The following is a 14,718-nucleotide window of genomic DNA, read 5'->3' on the forward strand; positions in this document are numbered from 1 at the left end:
ACTGCCCAGGCCAGTCCACTTCATAGTTCATAGGGCCTGCCCTCCTAAGTATCCTGAAAGGCCCCTGCCACTTGGAAACTAACTTACTGGTGCACCGTATCCTGAAAGGACCCTGCCACTTGGAAACTAACTTACTGGTGCAATCCAGCAGCATGACTAAAATAAAATTGTCTTCCTGCAATTCTCTCCTTCAGGTGCCCTAGTCGTACCTCTACTTCTGACTGGCTTGACTTCTCTAAATTATCTCGGGCGATCTGTCTCACTTTCTCAAGCCATTCTTGCAACTCTCTAACCTGGCAAGAGCCCTTTCCCTTCCCAGGCTTGCTTTCTTTCCAACCCTCACAACAAAGTGAGGATATCTTGCCAGTAGCTATGGCCATTTTATCACCCCCTCTGGTTTGGCAATGTACTCTTTGAACACCCACTGGAAAGCTGGTTCTGCTGCTTGTTCTTCCCTGAAGTTCTTCCCAGTTATCTCCTTCAAATTGATGCCAGAGTAACTGCCCTCTGGTCCTGGGGTGCAACCCCTCTCCATAGAAGCTGTCTTCTAATTCTTCTCTCTCTCTGGTTGCAGAACTCTCTCGCCCCTTTGGCCCCTGGCTTGATCTAGGACCTCGTAAAAATATGGCCAGCATCACCCCAATACCCTGCCCCAGACCACACTGGAGCTGTGACTGTCTTGAAATGGACCAGGGCTGTCCTAGTTGGAGTTGACAACCAGCTCTGGCCCCAGACTCCTCTGGAACAGATTCAAGACCCCCGGTGCTGCCCCAGGGTCTGGAGCTGACAAGCAGATGACGGATGTCTTTAGTTAGTTCTGTTAGGCCTTGCTGTCTTAAATTCACTGAATTTGTCAAACATTTTGATACATTCTTCAGTTACCAGGATCTTGACCTCTTCCTGCTTTTCATATACTGATTCTGGTAGTTGTCCGGACATAGTTTACTTTTTTTTTTTTAATAGGAGTGAAGCAAAGCAGAAAGCAGTTTCAACTTTTCTCCCTCTTCCATGACTAGCTTACCTTCTCCACTGAGCTCCAGACCCACAGATTCCTAGAACTATCTTCTTCAGCCAACATATTTGTAGAACATTTTGTTATCATTTTTAAACTTCTCTTGCCAGCTCTTCCTTTTTTTTTTGCCTTTCCTTTCCAGATTTTTTCCTACATATTTGTACTATTCCTTAGTAAGTCGTCTTAGTGACACACAATTCTTACTGTTGCCTGTTTGTATTTCTTTTCTTTTCAGATAGCTAAGCAGGTGTGTGCGCAATCATAACATATTCTTTTGATACTTCTTACCCTCCCTCTGAATTGTAACAACTTGATGTGTAGTGGGTAGAATTAAAAAAAAAAAACCCATAAAAGAAGTGTAACATCTCAAACTCATGGAGAATTTGAATATTTATGATTACAATTTATTTTTTTCTTTTTGGAAAATATATTAATTCGGGGGGGGGGGGGTTCTAATTTTCCCTTCTACTATGGAACAGTTCCTTCATGAAATTAATTTGTGCTGGACTGTGATGGCGGCTTCAGCATCCTGGATTAAGCATCCTGGGTTAAGGCCTCTCTGCATTTCCAGCCTCTAATTCCTCTAATATTTGCCCACATAGCCTCAGGTCTGTAGACCTGGATAAGCAGGATTGTTTCCTATTCATTAATATAATTCAGTGATGCTCAACCCTTTAGCCTGGCATGCCAAATGAGGGGCATGTGAGCCAGTCCACAAGCCGGATCCCACATGCCAGGGTAGGCATGGGGCCCCACACCACCCCTGCCCAGTTCCATGTGCAGGGATCCAGCCCTGCATCACCCTGTGATCATGGGTCTGTAGGGGGCTCCCTACAGACCCACAAGAAGCCCTGCAAGGCAGATAACATGGCACTGGGGGCCAGATCCGGCCCATGGCTTCAGGTTGAACACCCTGGTATAACTTATTGGGACAAGAAAGCCATGTTTATAAACACTGTCCACAACAAAGTACATCAATAGAAGAAGATTTGCTAAGAAGACTATGTAGAGAAACAAGGATTTGACCAAAATGTGAATATTACCTCAAACGCAAAGCAAGATAATCTTTGTTGCCAAGCAGGTTTTTTTCCATTCTAAATATTGAGACTGTTTTTGGTGTTAATGGTAGTAGTATCTGTTTAGTGACTTCATTATTCCTGGGATGATGTGGGAATTTTTTGGAAAGAAGCCCCCTTCTGTGATGTGACTAGGCCTTTCAACAATAAGGCTAATTGCCTTTCAGTGATAGGACTAATTTTTCTGATGTTATGACATTTCTTTGTTTTCATATAATGTTTAATAGTTTTGATTTGATACTCTAAAAAAGAGAAATAAGGACATAAGGAAAGAGAATCCTCAACCTTTTTTGCTTGAAGGAGAAAATGATGATTTGTTTTTCTCCAAAATTTACCACTGAATCAGGTAACCATACTGAAAACCTTAAACAGAAAGAGAAGAATGACAGCACTGAGATCAGCATGAGCAAGAACATTTCGGAATAAACTTGTTGATCTATCGAGGGGGATATGATTTCTGCCCTGCAAATTCATGGAAAAGCAGGAGCTTAGGTAATTCACAGAAAACATTCATAAACGCCTTGAAGTGATACCATAAGGCAGTGGTTTTCAATCTTTTCAGACTCAAAGCACCCCTCTAAAAATGCTAGTAAGCTTGAGATTTCACTCAATTTTTTGACTACTGAAAAATAGAGCATTTTTTTTCTGTTGCAAAGAACTCAGACAGACCACAACAGGTTAGAATGTTTTCAATGCTATGAATTCCTTTTTGAAATCTCTAAGGGCATGTCCAGACGACCCCGCACGTGTCTCTTGCACCACCTCAAACCCTTTGAGATGGGTCAAGAGGCATGTGCGGGAATGAAAAAACATTCCCTGGGCTGCAAGTTTGCAGGGTGGGGAGAAAATCAGACCTCCCGTGGTGGGACCCGGACCAGCCCAGTGTGGCTCACTAGTCCGGCTTTGCACCAAAGCAGGTTGCAGGGCTCTGGGAGGCACGCATAGGAGCTGTGTCTCCCAAAGCCATGTGACCCACTCCAGTGCAAAGCTGGACTAGCAAGCCGCACTGGGCTGGGACAGGTCCCACCATGCATCACCTCCCTGCAGGCACAGCGGGGAAGGCAGTGCTGCCGCCAGAGGCAGGACCCAGAGAGGCACACAGGGACAGTGTGCGAAGCCCAGCTGGGTCCCGGTGGCCCTGGGGCCACTCTGCGTGGGACTGGCCAGGCCAGGCCAGGCAGCATGAACGGTCCCAGGGTCGGCAGGACCCAGCTGGGCTTGGCGCGCTGTCCCCAAGACCTGGGACTTGGCAGCAGCGGGGGTGTGTGTGTGTGTGTGTGTGTGTGTGTGTGTGTGTGTGTGTGTGTGTGTGTGTGTGTGTGTGTGTGTGTGGAGAGTTCTCTTTTTTTTTGAACATGGATTTTGGGGTCTTTTTAAAGATGGATTTGGGATGCTGCTGCAGCAGTCTAGCTGGCACAAGGGGTAGTGTCCCCAGATACCTATTGGCCAGGCCCCAGGAGGTCTTGAGAGTGGGTAGCCCTGAGCTGCTTGCCAGGGCAGCTTTTTATACTGATGGGGGCAGCACAGGTGCTGGCCCCAGGGTCTAGCTCCCCTTGGCTGCAGATCTAGGAGGAGCCAGGCAGAGTTATTTTGCCCAAGTGGCACAATTTGCTCCACAACAAAGTTTATGTCCGAGCATGCACGCTGAGGCAAAAAGCCCTGGCTCAAATAAGTACCACTTCTATTTGAGCTGCTGCAAACGCACATGCTTGCATGTGTGGACATGCCCTAAGACTGCTAATATTGCTTTTTACACCACAACATCCTTGAAAGGATCTCAAGGCACTCAAGGTGCTACAGCCTGGTTGGGAATCATTTCTTTAATGGCTTCAGAAGTTTGCAAAAGCTGCACTGATTTGCAATTTTGGTAGCAATAAAAGAACTGGGGATCTACAGAAGAAAATAAAAGAAATCTCTGCCATGGAAAAGGCATCACAGGGAACTGGTTTAATTGTAAGTCCTGGTGGTTAAAACAAAAGAAAATCATTAAAGGGAATGAAGGAGGAAAAAATAAGAAGATCAACATTATTGCAGTTGTGAGAAAAAAAAAAATCTCATAACACTGCAAAAGCTGAAGGTTTGAAACAGAATGGTACATATTAGGCAACAGTAAAAAAAAACAAAACAGAGAAACAACAACACTATCAGCAAAACAAAGTTTTTGAAGGTGACCAAGGGTAATTTTTCAGATAGAATCAGAATAAAAGTGTAAAAAATATAATGATACATTAACTAAGTTTGATTGATTTTTTGAAAGAACTCTAGGAAAGGAAGACACCATATAATACTTTGGCAAAGCAGACTGAAAAAAAAGATAACGTGACTAGAGTGGTGTGATTAATCAAACTGAAGTGCAGATCATGGATGATGATGAACAAAGAATACTGGAAAAAATACTTAACTGGAAAGCACTAGGACGGAACGGAATTCACAATTTTTGGTTAAGAGGTTATTAAATGTACATCTTCAGCTAAGATACATACAGAAATTCTAGGAAAAGGTATACCTAGCTGGAAGGCATAAATGAGGGACTGTGCTCATTAAAAAGAATACAGGAAAGGACACAATTTACATTAAAAACTTAAGACCCATGATTTGCTTGCTAATGATATGGAAGCTTCTTACTGGAATCATTAGCAAAATGCTGACAAATCATGTTAACACGAAGTATATAGAAGTGATATGAGATAAAGGATGATCTGATGATATGCAAAACTATACTGATTGATGTCAGAGGGAAAACAAAATAATTTTCCTACTGTGTTGGACAGATTACCACATTTAATCATTTCATAGATTTCATAGACATTAGGGGCTGGAAGGGACCTCACGACATCGAATCCAACCCCCTGCCAGAGGCAGGAAGTCTGATGGGGTGAAATGATCCCAGCAAGATATGCATCCAAATGCCTTTTGAATGAGTCCAGAGTAGGTGCTTGCACCACCTACTGGGGGAGTCTGTTCCAGATCCTGGACACACAGACTGTAAAGAAGTATTTTCTTATGTCCAGTCTAAATCGGCCTTCCAGAAGTTTGTGGCTGTTAAACCTACTTATCCCTTGGGGAACACTGGTGAATAACCGTTCTCCCAGATCCTGGTGTACCCTGCTTCTATACTTATAGAAGATGAGGTTTTCCCTTGCATTTACCACTTTTTACATGTGGTAAAAAGCCCCTTGCCTTACAATGAAGCATGAGGCAGTGGAGGGGGGGGGGAGGGTGCGAATGAGAGAGGGAGGAGATGAAAAGGGGGCAGGAAGCTGATGTGACTCTGGCCTCAACCTGGGATTGGGGCTGGAGCTGAAGCCAGAGCCACAGCTGCCACCTGCCTCCCCCACTGCCTCTTTACACCCTGCAACTTCTCCCCTGCAACCCCTGGTCTCTCCCCCCCCCCCATGCTGTTTCTTCCTCTCTCTTTTCCTCTCTTTTGCACTCCTCCTTACCTTTACTTCATGCCAGCAGTCTCTGTCCCTGCTGCAGCCCGAGGCATAGAGCATGGCTTCAGTCTAGCTCTGTAGCAGCAGTGGCACAGAGCAGGAACTGCTGTCCCAGCCTGATCTCAGAGCAGCAGACCCAGCTCCCTGCTGGTGCTGCTACAGGGCTGGGCTGGAACAGCAGTGCCAGCTCCATGCCAATGCTATGGGGTGGGCTGGAGCTATGCTTTGTGTTCTGGGCTACAGCAGGATAGAAGTCTGCTGGTGCAGAGCAAAGGTAAGGAGAGGGAGGGGTAGTGGGGCAGGTAGTGGGAAGAGAATTCAGTGGGTGGGAGAGATGGAAGGAAGTGGGATGGGGACCTGAGGCTGTGGGTGGCAGAAGCAGCATGGAGAGGGGAGTAGGGTGAAACAGGAGAACGGAGAATTGGGACAATCTGAGCCTGTGGGGTGGGGGGAGGGAAGGCACAACGAGGGTAAGGGGGAGGTGACAGGAAGCAGGGGGGCAAGCTGCCTGCTCCTACCACCTCCCCCCCACAGTCTGTCCTACCATATGCCTCCCACTATTGCCTCTTCCATTGTTTGTCCCCCACCACCTGCCCCATTACTGCTATCCTCATCACCTCTCCCTCCCACTACCAGCAGTAGTGGGGGTGGGGGGGATGAATTTAAGATGATGCTCTAATAATTAGATTTCATACCTGGACTATTCTAATCATTTTTTTAAATTCTGTGTGTAGAATCTAATTATTCAGGAGTTGTCTAACATTCAGGGTCATCTTGCATTTGAATAAATATGGTATGTAAATATATATAGTACTGAGTCCCATGAATGCATTATATTAACATTTCAAATGATGAAAATGCAACTGTTGGTGAAATGTATATGGAGTAGCTTAGAAAAGTATGCAGTTGGACAACTATAGTAAAATACTATGTGAGGTAAGACTACAATGTGGGATTTTCTCAAGTAACACCTTGTTATATTCCTATTTCTGTTTTCTGCATTGCTTAAGTTATATAAATAACATTTATTATGGAGAGAATCCTATTTCATATCTATTCTTATATTGATGACAAAACTACACGGCTAGAATATGGTTTAAAATAATTTAATTATTAAAACCAAAAGATTTTTTTCCCAAGAAGTAAGAATGGTCTTGGGATAAAGCAGATGCATATCTTTATCTTAAGATACTAAAAACATCGTGCCCAAATATTGAAAAGAACAGAATCTAACAATAAAAGGAGATATCATACTATTGAACACTAAGGATTTACCAAGTTTTTATACAGAAATGAGGGAGACATTACAGAAATTACAGAAAGAATACTTAGAGGATTATTAAAAACCTTTAAAAACAAAGCTCAATTAATGAAACAGAGATAAGACTAAAGCTATATGTATGGCACTGCAGTTACATAGTATTCTGTTGGTTCATCTAGTAAACTGAATGAAGACTTGATGCAAAGGCAGTGGGCAGGATGACAAGCAGGAAATTAACAAAATAAAATGTAATGAGCATAAACTCAGATATGGACAGGCATCTTCCAAGAAGGATGGAGGAAAAGGACTGAAAGCTGTTGAAGATCTTGTTGAAGAGATATTGAAGATGGCAGGAAAAATTAATGGGCAATAATAGCAAAATCTTTGAGAGAGAGAAGATGGACCGACTTGGATTTTTGATAAAATTCCAAAACTAACTAAAGGTTATACTCCTGTGGAAACCTTGGGATGACAAGATAAAGAGGCAGAAATGAACAGAAAAAGAAAAACATGGAGAGTTTTTCAAATTCGTGTTTTAGGAAAACAGCTGTACGAGATATGTTAAAGCTAAATTATCTGGTAGGAAAGATATTAAGTCCAGAATGCAGGATGTGTATCCTAGCAAGAAATCACATTGTAAATACATGTACCAAGTTGGCTGCTGTATAAAGCAGGGCATATTAAAATCAAAGTATCATGCATTAGGGCTCTACAGGAAATATGAAGTATAAGTTACGAAGTGTTACTACCACAGTTCAGGGAAAAAAAAATAGAAAAATAGGAATATACAAATTGTGGGATGCTTCTTTTTTTTCTAAGAACTATATAGTAAAAGACCAGATATGGCAAAAAGGAGAGAGGAGAATACTTCATCATGGGCTTCTCTTTCCATTTAAGGAGAATATTACATTTAAAACACAAAAGATTGCAAAAATAAAAGGTCAGTTAAAGCAATAATTGTTTGGTGATGTACAAGAGACACGATTGTTCAAAGATGGCTAGCGAGCTATATATCCTGTTCCACTGACCACTCAATCAGGATAGGATACTGGTATAAATACCAGATTGGGAGAATGGTTGCTAGCTAACTCTGGAAGATGAAATAGTTGCCTGCCTGTCTCCTTTGTTAGCTAACATATATTTATGTGCTTTAGGAGACACCTAATCCCATTCAAATTTTATTCAGAATGAAGCCCCTTTAACGGTGCACACCCAAGTTACCTGTCTGCTATGGCATGGGGGGCAGGGCTGCACTTAACTTGGCCAGCTCTGCACCAACCAGAAGGATGCCTCCAATTTGCCTGGAACCCCAGGGCAACAGGCCAAAAGAGCACCAGAGACTGGAGCATGGGGGAACAGCAGCCAGGATACTGGAAGTGGGTCTGCCTGTTCTCACCCCTGCTAATGGGCCCGGGGATGAGGCGTGTCCTCCCTGGGTAAGAGGACACTCTTCCAACTGTTGGGGAGTATGATCTGGTGTGTTCCCTACAGCTGGATGCCCTCTGTTTGGCAGCTGAGGAATCAGCTGCCTCTCTCTCAGTTGGGACTTGTGGAGAAGCTGTGAGCACTTTTTCTACCATGAACACTCAAGAGACACCATAGGAGGGCCTTCTGGCAGGTGGAGCCAAGCAGGACCCTACTTGTGTTGCAGCAAGGGCCAAGTGCTCACCCAGGAGCCCATACTGAAGGACCTAAGCCCAGAGGGGCTCAAAACAAGTGGCCGCAGAAGGCCCGCTAGGGGGAAACAGAGGAAGAGCCTCCCCAAACAGGCCCCCAGATAGTACAGGCCCATCAGGAGCATATGAGGATAGGGAGCATGCCAGCAGGTAGCTGAGGGGAGCATTGGCCTCACATAGGCATGATAGCGACTGCTGTGAGGCAAAGCCAGACCTGGCCTGGTGCCAGATCAGGAAGGGGCCCACTCAGTGAAAACATCTCGTCAAGAGGCAAAAGGGACCCAAGAGTGGGGATAAGAGGGGTGCACAAGGCACAAAGCAACCCATGCCTCCCAAAATGGGGAAAGGCTTGGGGCAGCAAGACATCAGTGCCCTGCCTGGCTGCCAGGTCTGAACCATTTGACCATATCTGTTTAGTTTTTCCTTTTTGCAAAACCAAAGGCAGTGGTTGGATCCACAGAATCAAGCCCCAACAGTTTCCCTCCAGGGAAGAGCAGGTAGCAACACACTCAACATCTTAGCAAGAGTGGCAACAACACTCAAGCAGAAAGTGGCGGGGTGTAGGGCAGAAGATACACCATGATCACACCTGGCCCACAGAGAACCACTGTATCACCTCCAGGTGAGTCCAGGTTCACCTATAGGAAAATCAAGTCATAGCGGGTGAGTGGGTTAGGTGTGACATGGCCCCAGTGATGCAGAGAAAACCAGGATCCCTGCTACTGAGCCACAATCACATTATAGGCAGTGAGTACAGACAGGTAGTTACCTGTATCGGTCTGAAGTCAGGCAGAAGGCAGGGCTATGAATTTGATGGCTAGAAAATAATGTTTAAAGATCTGCTTTAAGAACTGGCTTGTAAGTAGAGTAGATACTGTATTAGAACAATGGTCCAGGGGAACAGCAAGAGTTAATTTGTTTCTAAAAGTCTGTTTGTGACAAAGAACCATGTTCTCAGCCTTTTAGCGGACACTGTGTCTGAAGCTGACAGATAAGCAGGCACATATATCCTGGGAAATTGAAAACATGCAAAACAATGTGTTGCTGAAAATACATGACAAAGATAAGGGACCCTGCAGTACTGGCATTAGGTCACAGTGATCAGCCCTGGGATTTCTGGTTCTGGTGCAAGGACCAAATTAGGAGGCCAGGGATGCCCAAATTAAGATGCCAGTAAATGTCCAAATTAAACGTATGCATGTGATGGATTTGTGGAAACAAAGGGTGCCTATATACATGCAAAGAGGCTGCTCTGACACACTGTAAAAATGGAGTCTGCTGGAGCATGGTAATTACTGCACTCCATCAGGCTCCAGTGTCATGTGCATCAGTGTCCCTGCACTGAAAAAATGTTCAATGAGCTTTAGTTAAAGTGCCCCCACTGTCATTTTTAAGTGCAGGGATGCTGATATACATGATGTTCTTGGCCCTCAGAGCTGCTCTAATTTAAGTTGCCCCCCTCACCCCAACTCCTGGAACAAATGTATAAACACCCAAAGAATTATGCTGACAAAACAGAATGTGGATGGTATGATGACCACAGGGATACCAATCAACAGTACCCAGAAATGAAGAGTCATCAGGAGGAAAAGAATATAAAAGAAGGGATTTATAGAACAGTGGGGGGATTCCAAGGCCACCATGGGCCTTGGCCCTCAACCTCCAAGACTTCTGACATTCAAGCAAAGAACCACAGAGTGATGCTTGTGTACTGGCCAGATGTACTGTCTCTCTGTTGGGAACCCTGGAACGGGTAGATAAGTATGATCGGGGGTGTGGGGTTATTTTGTTTGCCTGCAGTACTCCTCTCTGCTATCACTGTGTATCAATAACATTTTCCTATTATCAAATGGAAGAAGTTGTGGTCAGTCTGAGGGTTTCAGTCTGCTCAGAACAAGGTATCAGGACTGGGTCATAAACCTAGTACCAACTATAGAAGTTTATGCATTTCTGGATGATTTATTCTCTAAAGTGCCACTCTGCCCTGCCTTTTGCACTATCAATGATGAAAAATTTGGCAACTGTGATGTCTTATGGATACTCTTTGGCATAGCAAAGACTTGGGGCAGCATTATATAGTCTGCTCTGATGTTTATGAAGAGCTATCTAGCTATAATAATTAGTTTTTCCTTTCTACTTGCAGAACTTTTATTTTGGAGTGGTGGGAATAGAAAGAGTTTGTTTGAGAGCTATTATACCAAAGAGACCAGAGGATTAGCCTTTCAAAGCTGGAGTTACTCATCAGCTGAAGGAAAAGAAACAAAGCAATAAAATTAAGAGAAGCTACCAGTAAAAACCACCAGCAGCAAAATCATAGTTAAAGGTCTTAATAACATGGTCTGAAGGAATTGAATTGCCAACCTGTTCCATCACATAGGCAGAATTTCTGAAGTCGACAACTCTGGAGCACAGATTTGTTATGAATGAGGGAAAAGCTAAGCAGAGACACAGATAAAAACTTTGTCTTGATGTAATTTTCTATTTTCATATTTCATAAAAACTTTGTCTTGATGTAATTTTCTATTTTCATATTTCAGGTATATTTAGTCATTGACAAACCCTGAGTGGCACATTCTTTATTATTATTATTTTTTACATGCCAATATAAGTTTAGAAAATGGTAATGTCAAAATGCTGCCATCTCTTCTAAGTGGTAACATCTCAACTTGATGGAAGTTTAATTATGACATTACAGCCTGATGCAAACCACGTGAAGCCAAGGGAAAGTTTCCATTGACTTCAATGTAATTATGATCAGAGGTACAATAAGATCTCATAAGCAGCAAAAGTCGATGTGATTTCACTACATGAAGGGGAACAAGAGGTGGAGAAGCCTTTCTGGGGGTTCAATGCACGTGGGATGAGCTGCAAGCTTGAACAAAAAAAAAAAACAACTTTAAAAGGATTCAGGGAGTTCTGAAGGGAGTAGGGGCAGGTCTAACATCAGTGTTAATCCAGAGACCAAGCTCCCAAAATTTGTTGGTGAGAGGGAAGTAATTATGCTTCCTAAACATGAAGCTTTGGCAATTGCTCCACAATCTGATAAATATGATTTATTTCTCTCTTTTCTCCATGGAGAAGGTTAACTATAATCAATTACATAAATCATATTTTGTTTTCACAATAAAAGTTTCACAATAAAAGTTGGAGGGAGCTGGGGTTAAAGAAGGCACAGAGGCTTTGTATTTCTTTTACATGTTATTATTAAGAAATATTTACAAAGATCTTGATCCAATTCACTCTGAAGATGGTGAACTTGTCTTGTCATTGGCCCAAATTGGGACTGAAGCAATTTTGCCACTGAACTAGTAGGCAAAATGTTTTGTACAGGTACGTTTATGTAATAATGGCATACTTACATAATTAGGTGTTCATTTTCTAAATCAAAGTATGTGAAGGATCATTTATTTTAATAAATAAACTAATTCTTCAGTTTGAAGATTATATGTTTTCCCTAGTGATCCTATCAGAGATGACAGCTGAGATGAGAGTTATAAAAATAGTTAGTAGTGGAAATAAATACATAAAAAACATTTTTGGCTCTTGATGTAAAGATATACAAAAATACTAACCACCCGCCTGTTAAAGTTAGCAGGTTGAGAGATGCATATTAGGGACCAGCAGCAACCTCAGTTCCCAACAATTTTAACAACACTTGGTCTCTGGTTAATCACATAGTAAGTAAGCCAAATGTGCAATACCTGTTTAAGGCTTCAGTAGCATTCACTGTCAAGAACAATTTCATTTAATAGCAGAGACTGCTCTTGCTTGCCTTTTTCTATTCATTACCATTCTGAAGGATACTCAGTAGTAGTATAATATGTGATTCTGCAACAAATTGAGCTTGACTGCTCCCATGTATGTAACTCTGTAAAATAAAAAGAAAATATAAAAAAAAAATCATTAAGCCTTGAGAACACTGAAAATGGAATGATTATTATTTGTGTCTATTAAAATAAAACCTGCCTTGCAAAATGGTGCATAAGCAATAAGATATTTAAGTATAAAGCTAGCATGAAAAGCTAAAAATACTTAAAGCGGAGCTAATATGCAAATAAATATAATATGCTAGAATGACCATGCAGATATTGTACATCACACACAGTTAAAATCTGATTTGTATTTGTCATATTTTTTCTACACTTCACAAACTGAAAGAGATTTCAAGTTCTTCTTAGAAGTAATAGTTTTGAGATACTGCCTAACACTGTTTTTAGCCACTGCTTTGTTGCGTGGGGAGATGATGGGATTAAGGATGTACAGAAGTATGGCTTTATTAAAAGTTCAGTGTTAAAGCATGCCAGAGGAACCTAGATTGACCAAATTTTGGACAGAATTTGCGAAACCTGGGAGATGTTGCTGTCAGGTTTGACCTAGAAACCACTACACATAGCCCAAGCAAAAGTCTCTGTTATGTAACTAATGCCCATCTGCAATGATAAGGAGAAGACAGTCTTAGATAAAGGAGGCTTGAAAACAAAAGCAGAATTAGTGGACTAGGGCAAAGAGCTGATTTAAATATTAAGATTCACACCCCTAGGTGGGGAGAAAGTATGCTAATGAAACATACATGTATGGAAATGAGATACATAGCTAAAACACAGGTATAGAGACATGCTCAGTAAAGAACTCCTTGCGTCACTCCCTTATAACCAATTAGCAAACAAGAATGCTTATGAAGGTCCAATACTCCTGTATAAAAGATGCTCAGAATTAAGAATCTGTGTGCTTGTTACGTGAAATTATTCCGCTTGCACCTTGTATTGCTAGCAATAAATCTTTATACTTTCACCCCTGGTATCTTTATTGGCTTTTGCATACCGGGCACGATCCCAGACTTGAGCTGGGGCTCAACAGTAGGATGGGGCCACGAGCACCATAAGCCACCTGAACCCTGGATGCTCAACAAAGGAGAAGGTCTGGCCATCCAGAGCAAGCATCTCCCCAATGCTCTAGGTGATCTCGCTCGCGTTGGGAATGCACTCCCCTTTGTCTGTGCCTTTCCGCCACTGGTCCAGGGTGGCCTGCCTCTGCTTCTTGGGGATGGGGGCTTAGGAGAGAGAGGGGGACTTCTTTTTGGGTATGCTCCCACTGGTGCCAGGCTGAGAAGGAACAAGGGCAAGGGGGTGCTGCCTCCTGAGATGAAGCAGCATTGCTGTGGTGGTGAAGTGTTTCTCATCCTTGCCCTGGCTCATCTGCTTTTGGCAGTGCTGGCAGGTAGCATAACTGGAATCATTTGCCATGTCAAAATGATCCCACACTGCACTACCCCTGCCAATTCTGGGGTGAGGGTGGGGATCCTGCCTTATCCCCCTCCTTACCAGGCAGAGGCACAACAGGAGGAGGAGCTCAGCCACCTGCCCCCACAACCTCCTTCAAAGTGCCTTCCAGAAGAGACCTACCTCTAAGGGAACTTCGAGGGGTGTGGAACGCAAACTCAGATCACTGCAAACTTCTATAATTGTACAGTCCTTAGTGTAGACAGAAATGGAGCTTCAGGTGGGTGCCAAGAAATTATCAATTAAGAAGACACAGGGTTGAATTCTGCTAGTCGACATGGCAGCTTTCTAACAATGTAAGTGGCATTTGTAGAACTTGTACACCAGTAGTGATACTATGACCCATGCCATGTAGATAGGTGAGTGTGCACAGGCAGACTGAGTATGAGCACTAGGCTTTGAACTGGCTAGGCACATATATGACTATGTACATGTGCCCATTATGGATGTGCACCTGTATTTAAGTCACAAAAATGTAGCCAGCCAGAAACCCACGGCTGTGGGGAAGGAAGAAGGCAGGGTAGATATACACCCTGTAAACCAGTAATACCCAAAGGATGTGCTGAGACATACTACTATGTTGTGAGAGCAATGGAAGTGTGTGGCAAGCTCTCCCTGTGTGAAGAGGTAAATGCTTTCCAACCCCAACTGGCACCCTGCGCCTACCCCAGCTGCTTCAGTGGCACCTGCAGCTTCTCCTATGGAGACTACTTCTGCCATCTTCCCCCATGTCCCCTGCCCCTGTGGAGCCCGTGTGATGGAAACCTCCTCTTCCCCTGCCCAACAACTCTCCCAGCAGCATGCTCTGAAAGGGCAGGCAGATGCACAGACTGAGCTACATTTTGCAGCCCAGCTCATTCCTTCCACTTCTCCCACCATCCCAGGGTTGGTTAGAGGGGTTGTGTGCATGATCATTGTTGTGTCAGACCCTGCAGGAGCAGCAGGGGCTGCCGTTACCCCCTAAGTTACAGTCCCGG

At 43.4% G+C, this 14,718-nt stretch overlaps 1 protein-coding gene across 1 annotated transcript in view; it reads right to left on the bottom strand.

Annotated features, from left to right (window-relative positions):
• Nucleotides 1-14,718, bottom strand: part of TUSC3 (tumor suppressor candidate 3) — a 230,268-nt gene that overhangs the window by 75,563 nt on the left and 139,987 nt on the right. Inside the window, exon 6 of the mRNA XM_014518476.2 lies at nucleotides 12,267-12,330. Coding sequence (XP_014373962.1) covers nucleotides 12,267-12,330 — 64 coding nt within the window. The remainder of the gene's footprint in view (nucleotides 1-12,266; nucleotides 12,331-14,718) is intronic.

The sequence above is a fragment of the Alligator sinensis genome, unplaced genomic scaffold (assembly GCF_000455745.1).
Source record: "Alligator sinensis unplaced genomic scaffold, ASM45574v1 scaffold516_1, whole genome shotgun sequence".
Lineage (NCBI taxonomy): Eukaryota > Metazoa > Chordata > Crocodylia > Alligatoridae > Alligator > Alligator sinensis.